The 11335-nt window shown below is 43.7% G+C and overlaps 1 protein-coding gene across 2 annotated transcripts in view; it reads left to right on the top strand.

The window, feature by feature from the left end:
- The first annotated feature begins 463 nt into the window (after positions 1–463).
- LOC111864979 (hexokinase-2) overlaps positions 464–11335 on the top strand; it is a 68449-nt gene continuing 57577 nt past the window's right edge. Inside the window, exon 1 of one of the 2 annotated variants that reach the window (XM_023852639.2) lies at positions 464–700. In XM_023852639.2, the coding sequence (XP_023708407.1) occupies positions 633–700 (68 nt within the window). In that variant the 5' untranslated portion in view covers positions 464–632. Of the gene's footprint in view, positions 701–4718; positions 4908–11335 lie in introns of those variants that run through there. The other variant, XM_023852640.2, reaches the window with a different exon arrangement.

The raw sequence follows: 11335 nt of genomic DNA, 5'->3' as shown, positions 1-11335 counted from the left end.
TTTGTGCTGATGGGATTCCTACAGTTCAGTTACGTCTTCAAGAGTTCTATCTTTTGGGATATAACGTCGTGTAGTCTGTTGAAAATCAACCAACCTTTCGGAGGAACATGTCGCCTCCATCTTAAGGGTCGAAGAAAAAAACACGCAAGAAACTATGCTACCTACTCCTAGCTGGTTTCTTGCGTGGTTTATTCTTCGACCCTTAATATTAAGGCGGTATGTTCCTCCGAAACGTCGGTTGAATTTGAACGGCGTTATATCCCAAAAGACAGAACTCTTCATTAGTATCGCTGTGAGAACCTCATCCCAAACATAAATACATCTTGTCGCAGTATTTGATGTGTACATGCGATTACACGTACGGGTATTCACACTCTCGTATGTTTGATATCAGCAGTTGCGTAGCATTGCTTTTTTCCCTCACTGGTGCGCAAATCGCCTCTTCGCTATACGTTGCAACCTAGGAGCCGGTAGACGAACGTTTCCAGTAGGACAACATTCAGCTAACTGTGCGGTTCGTTCAGTCCATCTCTGTCCTTACGAAAGGCTCGCGTGTCCGGCGCCTCCTGAATTGCTTGCTAGAAGGACGACAGTTTTCCTATTGACGCTTTCTCTAAGAAAACAACAACGAAATGGGGAGTGAAAAGGAAACAATCAAAAGAAGCCTTACGAACATCGGACAGGAAGACTATTACATCAGGTTTGTTTCACAGCATTTTATAGTTTTCTTTTATTTTTTTCAATCATTGTTATAAGTGCATATTCCTCGTTTCCTGCAAATATATCTTGCATATTGTGCATCTGAGTGCAAGCCTCCACGTGTACACGTATGCCTGCGTCATGTTTACTCTCATAATTAGGTAACTCATGGAAAGAGTCACCAGACATGCAGTTTTATTTCTGTAGTGTTGTTCTCAGTTGTTTGTGTCTGCAGTCTAAGGTTACATACCTTTCTTGGTTTTATTTGACGTTGTTTTTGCGTTAAAAGCAAAAGGGAAGTCCCTTCGCTTAATTAATCATCAAGCCGTGGAGGACTCTACAGCCGTTGTGGACCTTAGCCGCTTTTTCAGTGTCTTAATCTATACACAGTAGGTAGGACGCCTTGGGCGGGGGATCAGCCCGTCGCAAGGCCTCTACCTACACACAGAACAACACAAAAAGGGAATAAACGCACAGAGACATACATGCCGCAAATTGGATTAGGACCCACTAGCTCAGTTTTCGAGCGGGTGAAGACAGTTCATGCCTTAGACCGTGCAGGCACTGTGATCGGCAGGAGTGGAGGTGTACCTCCAGTATTCTTGACCTCGGCGCTAGATGGAGATGAGTGTCAGCTTCATGCCCTGGTCGCTTTGCCCTACGCGAAAGGGTCCTCGGTAGCCATCATGTAAGAGACAGGGTGGGCCCCAGAGGCGGTCTGGACGCTGCGGAAGAAAGAAGACTTTCCCTTGCCAAGGTTACAAGTCCAGTTCCCCTGCCATCTACCTTATAGCCCCAAGGGATATCATCTGCGCTACCCCGCCATGTTCATAATTATAATTTTCGTGAGTTTTTAATTGTAGTGGCTGATTAGTCACCAGAAGCCAATAAAATAATTTTAAATTTGATGGTATCTGGAGTTCTTGACGGCGTGCACAAAATGCCATTGCCAAATTCCTGTTACTCGAAAGCCGCGTTTTGTCAGTGGACTGTACGTCAATATTCTTACCCTTAATTTAAGTCAAGTTGCTGAGGATTATTGGGTTCCCGAATTTTGTCTATTGTCTAGCATTCTAAAAAAAAAAATACAATGTTTCGGAAACTGAATCTGCTTCCACTCACAGATGGAATTATAGGGAGTCATCTATTCAGTTTTTTTTTCCATTGGAAAGAGCTGATCTCAGCGGGAAACATCCAGTTTCTGAATATTTTTTTTTATTTTCAGAATACTAGACAGTGAACAAATTCAAGAAAGCCACTAAGTCCTCAGAGCAATACATCGTCACAGCCCTTCAAAGTCAATTTAAATAAAATCGCCGTAGGATAATGTAGCTTACAAAGAAGGTAATTGTAAAGAAGCTATCCCTGTAACAGGCCATGGAGGCCCATATAGTTGTGAGACGTCGAGGCTCCCACATTTTCTCTAGACAATCGGCTCATAGATGGCGGTGGTGGCTCTTTGTATTTTATGTTTTCGTCGATCTTTATCCTGTAACATCCATATAACTTATGCCTATTTTGGAAGCAGACATTTTATCGTGCAAAACAGTTTATGGGACAGCTGCCAATCCTACAATACCAACAACTGGACGTTGCGGTCAAGAGGATAATAATCCTGCTTCATACTTTGGAGGTCCTGGGTTCAAATCTCGCCAGAGACCGCCTATCTTGAGTAAGGTATATTGTAGTTTTTATGTCTCCTTCCATATAGATATATTAACTAGCGTAGTTTTTTGAGGCACTGTGCTACAGGCCGGAAGGTTGCGGGTTCGATTCCCGATGAGGTCATCGCATTTGTCAGTTGACCTAATCCTTCCAGCCGCACTATGGACCTGGTGTCGACTCAGCTTCTAACAGAAATGAGCACCAGGAATCTTCCTGTGGGGTAAAGGTCGGCCGGTGCGTAACGCTGACAACTTTACTACCATCTATGAGCTGAAGGTCACGGGTTCAAGTCCCATTGAGGTCACTGGATTTTTTCAATTGACCTATCCTTTCAGCTGCACTATGGCCCTGGGGTCGACTCAGCCTCTAACAGAAATGAGTACCAGGAATATTCTTGGGGGTAAAGGTCGGCCGGCGCATAAGGCTAACCTCACCGTCATCTATATACAGTTGTTTAGAGAAAATGTGGGAGCCTCGACGTCTCACAACCCTATGGGCCTCCACGGCCTGTTACAGGGATATCTTTACCTCCTTTATCTCTTTACCTTCACTGGAATTCCAGATACACGTGTACTCTCCAATTTACTATTCATTAATTGCCCTATCTTTCCCATCTATACAGTCACACCTTCTGACGGAGTTATTAAATAAACCGTAAATAAATAAATTAAATAAATAAACGTCTAGCCATTATTGCTAACCGTATCATTCTGAATTACACTTGGGATTATCCTGTTCGAAACTGGTCGCTGAACAGCTGCCTTAGTTGGGTTTTCTCTTTGCTTTTCTCTGCCTCTCCGGGTACTTGCCAGCTCTTCCTTTTCATTCCTCTCAGTTTTGTACACAAAACCATCCAATCTCATTCTGTGCCCTGTAAAGTTCCTAGACAGTCGCCTTTTGAGTAGAAGGTTACAGGTTCGAGACAAAATGGATCGAATGCGGATGTTTTTGTGTGCATACGTGCGTGTTTGTGTGCGCGTGCGCGCGCAAGTGTGTAGTAATAGGCCTGACCTTGTTTACGATACCCCTTGACCACCATTATTGTCATTTTACTATCATCATGTCACTGGGGGAAGAAAATTGAAACCCCATCCATTGGGTGCTTGTGGCTAAAATGTAATGTCTACCCACCAAAAGGCAAAGACTGCAAACAAATACTTCTACAGTTGACAATATTTTCAAAATTGTCTAAATGAACCATAACAATCTCTCTCGGAACTTCCTATAATAAATCTCTGAAATCTTGACGATTTAGCCAGGGGCATCAAATCGTTAGACTAGATTCTATTTGTCTATCTATCTATCTACCTACCTATCCTGTTATTCCTGTTGCATCCTTTTGGCGCATAAGGTTTCTATGAAACACTTCGCTTTAGTTCAGTTTCTTAATCATAGACAGTTGGACGGTGGATCAACCGGTCGCAAGGCTCCTATGGCTACTACCTACGCACAGAACAACAGGGGAAAGTCGGACAGACCATCCCAGCGTTCGAACGGGCGCACGCATTTCGTGCTTAGACCGCACGACCACTGCGATCGACTAGACTAAATTAGGAAGGGTAAGGACATTTGTTCTTGTGCTTAGCTAAGACTAAGCCATGAAAATTTATGTAGAACAGAGGTATAGCTCCACCTATTCTTAACATCCGCATTATATGGTGCCGAAGTATTTGTCACCTGCACGCACCAGCTGCTTGGTCGCCTGGGAAAACCCCTAATATCTACTGGATATGGGGCTCAGTGGCCACTAGAGTCTGAACCCTGTCGAGTACAGGAAATCTTTACCCCTGCCGGGTGTCGATCTCTGATTCTCCTGTTACCCGTCTCACACTCTAGTCATTGTGTTGGATGAGTCAGAGTGAGAATCGCTTTACGACTTGCGACTTACCGCCAAGACCCTTGAGACTCACGGCCAGATTTTCTTTTCAGGTGAACACTAGCAATCATAGTCCGCATGAAACGTCCCCTCTGACGAGAGGATGGGTCTGTCGTTTACCGTTGCTGCTGGTCCCAGCTAGCGCAATCATTCTCAGGTTCGAGTCTCGCGAGACTCATGACCACATTTTACTATCTCAGAATCGAGATTGCCCAAAACTGGAGGACTAGGTCCATGTATTTATATCCCCAGGAACAGGATGACCCAGTCATACCCCCCAGGCACTGGGTTCTCTTTCCATCGCCTCCTACGACGTGCAGGGCTACGGCTGAATATTGGATGAGCTAGCCGGAGTCATAGAATGAATCAGAACATCAGAAATTGTGAAGAGACGAGAGTTATCTGTAGTGTGGAAGGCTGAAGTAGTTCGGAACATATTCTTTGTGCTTGGAAAATAAACTCTTCGGCATGTGTTCAAATTATGTTGCAATCTTTATGTCAAAGATCATGTGATGTATGATAGGTCAGGCAATTATAGAAGTTTTGATATATGGGTATATCTTCAATGCAACGTCACAGATAATTGGCCTGATCACCACACAGTCCATGTTTCCTGCAAGTTCACAACATACTTCGGCCACACAGGGCCATCATCATGTATATACGGGTACGTAGTATGATGACTTGCTTTGTTTGTTATATACTGTACTGTAACACAATCTAGCTGTAAGTCCAAATGTTTATTATTCTGTGAACCAAATTAGTTCCCGTGAAAATTGTTTGATAATATTCACCCATTCATGGAGATGAGCCCTTCTTGAGAGACCGCCAATTGTGGAGCTACTCAGGAACTTCCCAACATTTTATGGAACCCGAAGGTTCATTACCGTGTTCACAAGAGCCCTCCACTGCTCCCTATCCTCAGCCAAATCGATCCAGTCCATACCATCCCATTCTCTCTCACTAACATCCATTTTAATATTGTTCACTCACCTACGTCTTGGTCTTCCCAGTGGTCTCCTTCCTTCCGCCTTTCCCACCAGTATCCTATATGCATTTCTCTTCTCCCCCATTCGTGCTACATGCCCTACTCATCTCATTCTCCGTGACTTCATCATTCTAATTTTACTTGGAGAAGAGTACAAGTTATGAAGCACCGCATTAAGCAGTTTTCTCCAACCTCACATTACCTCATCCCTCTTCGGTCCAAATGTTCACCTCAGCACCCTCAGCCTGTGTTTATCCCTTAATGTCAGAGACCAAGTTTCACGCCCATACGGAACCACAGGCAAAATTATAGTTTTGTATATTCTGATTCTTGTTTTTGGACAGCAGACTTGAAGCCAAAAGGTTCTGGACTGAATGGTAGCAAGCATTACCCGAGTTCAATCTCCTCTTAATTTCCTCCTGAATCAGACTTTAATTTGATATAGTCGTTCCCCAGTATCAAGATTTCAACACGATACCGCTCTTTACCTGTGGTTCGTTTAATTTTCCTGAGATTGAACCTCTCCATATGAACTCTGTGCGTCTTTTGCTTACTCACTGCTAGTCTCTCCCTAAATTTTACCACCAGCAGATAGTGGTCAGTATGACAATCTTCTACCCTGAACGAACGGACATGAAGTATACTCGAATGCCGTCTCCTAGCTATCAAAATATGATCAGTTTGGTCGTGCGTCTTTCCATCAGGAGATGTTCAAATACATTTCTGAATATTACATTGTGGGAACATCGTACTTTGAAAATAAAATTTTTGGATGTGGCAAAGTTTACTACTCTAATTGCATTATCATTTCTAATTTCGTGCTATCTCTCGTTCCCATTTGTTGGTTTGAAAATGTCTTCTCTACCTACTTTGGCATTGAAATCTCCTAACAAAATGTTCATATTGTTTTTAGTGAATTTATGGAAAACATATTTTAGTTTTTCATAGAAGCTGTCTTTCAACTTCTGTTGGGGCAGACCTCTTACTATTTATGTATGACATCTTATCACTAATGAACTCTACCCTCTTAACTGCTGATATGTTTCTCTTATGTAAGAAAGAAAACTGTACCTAATTCATAAGTCCCATTCTTCTGTCCCAATTTAATAATAAAATAATTTAAAATTATGCAAAAAAATATTGTGCTATGTTGTTCTTCTTTCTTCTGCTCTTTTTCTGAAACGATGTGTATTTCATGATTGGCGTCCTTGTTACATGTGTGTAAGTCCAAACGAAGGGGGTCACACATTTGCTATGTTTTGTGTGCTTCACAACATTGTGAAACTATAATTGACACGTTATCAGTTAAATGAGAAACCAGTTTAGTGTAGTTTTTACCACATTCGCCTTATAATTTTGTGTCGTTAGTAAGAGGAAGGTGATATGTAATTCTTGTTCCAAATAAAAGAAGAAACGCTACCAATTCGGAACAATTATCTGTCGATGGCTCTACAAGTCCTTTTGTTTGACCTTGGCGTCTTTTTCAGTTTCTTAATCCTATACACAGTCGGTAGGACTCCTTGGACGGGGGATCAGCCCATCTCAAGGCTGCTACCTACAAACATAACAATGCAAACACAGAATAATCACACACAGACATCCATGCCTCAAGTAGGATTCGAACCCACGATTCCAGCGTTCGAGAGAGCGAAGACGCTTCATTCCTTAGATCGCCGGGCAGTGTGATTGACTATTAGGAACAGTTACAGTTTGGAAAAACAAAGCCCCATGCAGAGATAGGCAACAGTTCAATTCACGAATATTATGGAGCAGGGCTCCTGGAGGGGTTCCTTCTGAAGCGATGATATCCACCATTACACAGGCTAGACAATACCACAACACAGAAGAGCCGGATACAACAGTCGTTCCATTACTGAAAAAGTCCCCCCGCGCTGTTTGTTATGCTGGTTATTTAGTGACGCCATCGGTGCCGAAACTGTATGAATTCGGATGGTACGTATAATATGATTAATGAATGTGGAATAGTTGATATGAGAAGTTGCAGGGGACTCCCTCCTACACATCGTTCACCACAAATCCCGCTCGACCTGACCTTGAACCGAACCTGGATGGCCTCTGTGGGAAGTCCGCGACTAGTTACATGATCTCTGACACGACCCCCTGCCTGCTGTGGAATCCGAAGGTCATTATTGTGACGTCGAAAGCCCACCAAGTTAACATCACGGTCGAATAGAAATTTTCCATCGTGTACAGAAGTTAAAAAAAGGTCAAATTGTCCCTCTGCTTAATTAAATAAGCACCACATCATGAAGACGTACGGGATAATGGCGGTATAGCTCCACCATTCTTGACCTCGGCACTAGATTGAAGTAAATGGTCAGCTTCACTCCCCTGGCCGCTTTAACCCCGGGGAAAGGTAACCGGTACCCATTTGATAGGAGGCTTGGTGTAACCGAGAGCCCTTTTGTACGTTGTGGAGAAACTACAAATCTCTTTCCCCTGCCGGGAATTGAATCCCGGCCGTCCAACCCGTAGTCCATCTCTGTACCGAATGAGCTGTCCCTCCCACAGGTGTGCGGAAGGTTCTTTCTTAAAATCTCGGCCCTTAAAACCGTCCGTCGTCTTTTTGTTTCTTTCTCCGCCCTTCAAGGGACAGTGTCTTCAAATAGGCTACGACGGCTTCCTTCCATATGTGTTCCAATTAGTTATTCTCTGGCCATCCGTCACACCAGTAGACGCTACGTGTAATTTGAGTGAGAGCCTGTCTTGTATTACTATCCAGAGCGAATTAAATATTTTTCCACTACGTTCCCTTGAAATTGTGCCCGGGCCGGACATTTCTCTAACTGTCGTTTATTCAAAGAATTTCCCGCGCATGTCACATGAGGACGGTCTTTACAGTGAAGAAGAGCGAGTGGAGGTAATTAAGAGAATTGTGAATGTGTGAACGGGACTAATTAATTGGGATCTTAATGCCACAACTTAATAAGGTAAAGGTGTCCCTGTGCTTAAGTAGTTAAGCACTACGCCATGAAGACGTATGGGGGAGTGAAGGTATAGATCCACGTTCTCTTGACCTCGGCACTAGTTGGAGGTGAGTGTTCAACTTAACGCCCCGGCCGCTTTACCCTCAGTACCCGTTGGATACGAGTCTGTGTGAGCCCTAGAGCCGGTCTGGACGACTTGGAGAAAAGAAAATTCTTGAACCTACCGGGACTCGAGCTTCGAACCCTCGATCGTCCAGCTCGTAGCCAGTAGCTCTACGACATTTGGGTATATTTTGTTTAAAGATATATTCATACATTGCATATTCATTTGTATTCTGATGTTTTTGTTAATAAGCCTGTATATTAATTTACATCCCTTAGCTAGTCTAACGAATTCCATCTCGCCAGATGTCTCTTCAGACCACCCAGGCACTCTTTCCATGTAGTAACATTTGGACAGTAACTATATCAGTTACTAGGTGTCATGTTTTATTATAATAAATAATAGAATATATACTTGAGAGACAACTGTGGTCTGCAACAGCTTTCCCTCCGCAGAAGGCCTTGTGTTAGCAAGAACACACGATGTCTTCTATAGCAGCTCAGGAAAAGCCGGCAGCCATTTCATGTAAACGCTTAAATACATTTCTGTGCATATTTACAAAAGAATATGTTCATGTCTAGAACTGTGCCCGAAGGAAGCTACAGACCCGGATGGTATTTACATATTTCATAATCATCGTCTCCATCACTGTTAAGTATCTGCCAATTGTTGCTTCGATTCTCTCTCTTCTAGTGTCTTCAACTGTCATGTGTCTTGTTCCAATTGTTTTGCCTGTTATGTTTCTGTTGAAGCTTGTCCTCATGCTTCAATATGTTTAGCGTTTTCTTCAGGGCCGATGCAGCGGTTACATGCAGGGCCTGATGACCGGGACGGTAGCCCCAGGATTTCCACAAACCGAAAGCAGAATCCATAGATTTTGTTGAGTCACTTGCTTCTCTACAATCACGAACACTTATTTGTAATTTTAGTTACTCTAAGAAATAAGAACAAAGAGAATAAAGAATCGTCATAACCCAAAATATGGGAGCCGAGATAACGTACTCGGTATAACGACTGGCTACGGGATGGACGGCCGAAGTGTCGGAGTTCGAGTCCCGCTGAGGGCAAAATTTCTCATCTTCAAGGTCGTCCAGACTGGTTCTGGAGCCACCCCGGCCTCCTACCCAATGGTATATTGGGGGCCCTTTCCCAAGAGGTAAAGCGGCTGAGGCCTGAAGCTAACCACTCATCTCCAACTAGTGCCGGGGTCAAGAATATGTGTACGTGGATCTATACATCTTCATGGCCTAGTGTTTAATTAGTTAAACAAAGGTACATCTTTACTTTTTTACCTGTTATAACCTGAAGTTATATTTATTGGTAAGGGCCACCACACTTCGATTGCCCTGGGGCTTCTGCATTTTGATTGCCTCAGGGCTCCCACAACTGTAAATCACCAAGAGCTGTCTGTAACAGGGTGTCCACTGGATGGAGACGTTGTGTCTTGTCTTCACACCTCCCGCTCTTCATGCATTTGTTTGCCTTAGAGCTATGTAATTACTGTCAGATGATAGAATAATAGACCTTATATAAAGAAACATGATGATTAACGTATATTCTGGCGTTCGGCCAGGCGTCCTCTCTTCCTTCATCCCAGCCCCCTGAGGTATCCATTCCATTACTTTCCCGGTTTACGTAATCCCACAATTCCCGTTTACCACGTGACCAGCCCCTCCTCCAGATGTTCTAGTATGTGATTTCCTCTAGGTATTGAGGCTTGAGAAAAAGTATTTTCTTTTGCCAGCGGTCAAGCGAATAAGTTNGGGCCCGCCTCGTTGCAACGTGAGTGTTAGGCGCTTTGCAACAAGGTTTGCTGGGCTTTTAAATGACCGCCTCTGAGGTCCAGTAGTCAAGAGTTCCTGCCTACAAATTCAGAGGTCCCGGTTCGATTCCCAGCGCTACCAGATTTTCTGAGAAGTAGTGGGGTCTGGAACGGGGTCCACTCAGCGTCGTGCGTATAATTGAGGAGCTATTTCAAGGAAATAGCAGCTCCGGTATGGAGAAACGAGATTAACGGCCGTGGGGTTTCGTTGCGCTGACCTGACCACGCGACACCCTCTATCCGCTAAAGTTGGCACTAACTTCGCTGGCAAGCGGCGGTCGTTCGGTCGGTATAGTTCGCTTGCGGACTCGAGCCAAGGACTTAAGGGACTTTGGTGTGTGTTTTGGCTTGTTACCGCCCCATTTAGTATAATTGAGATTTATTTAATTTATTTTCATTTGGGAACGTTGCAGCGTGAGTTTATTCGATGTAATATTATTATTTTGCTTAGGCTTACCGTTGCCCAATTTCATGTTGTTGTGTGTCTAGGTAGTGGCGAAATGTTATGACCTGGTTTCTCTAGAAGTGTTACGAGAGTTTAGCCAAATTTTCTAGACGGCTACGAGTGACTATCATATGTATATTTTTTGTGACTTCTTTCTCTTTGGGTTTCTCTCTACTAAGATGGTCGAGCCCATTTAAGCTCATGCATATTTGTTATGTTAAAGCAAAGTGTTTAGTCTCTGTTATTTTTATTTTGGTGTTATTGTTATCATTTGTTATTAAATATTTGCTTGTGGAGATAATAGTTTTTCTTTTGAGTATGCTAAAAACCTGGCCACCCAAGTCTATCAGGGGATCTTATGTGGACGCAACACAGGAACCATGGACGAATGGAGCTCCCACACCCTTTTAAGTTATCAGTTGTTGGGTAAAGAGGGGAGGAGCTGTTAAATCTGCTGCCGAGGTCAAGAATTGTGAAGCTTTACCTCCAGTTCTACACACTTCTTCATGGCATGGTGTTCAATTAATTAAGGCCAGGGACAAATTTCCCATAACCTACCTAATCTTTGCCTCTCAAGTGGTCGTTTCTCTTCAGGATTTTTGATCACCCTTTTAACACTTGGTGAAGAGTACAAATAATGAAGCTTCTTGTCATGTCATTTTCTCCGGACTGTCTTGAGAGGCGCCGATCACAGTGGCGGCGCGGGCGACGGCATGAACTTAGGGCCTCGCCATAGCTCAAGCGGTCAGTCGCTGGCTTCCCACCGCGGCGGCCCGGGTTCGATCTCGG

This window comes from Cryptotermes secundus, unplaced genomic scaffold, assembly GCF_002891405.2.
Source record: "Cryptotermes secundus unplaced genomic scaffold, Csec_1.0 scaffold209, whole genome shotgun sequence".
Taxonomy (NCBI): Eukaryota; Metazoa; Arthropoda; class Insecta; order Blattodea; family Kalotermitidae; genus Cryptotermes; species Cryptotermes secundus.
This window is presented reverse-complemented; position numbering and strand designations above follow the sequence as displayed.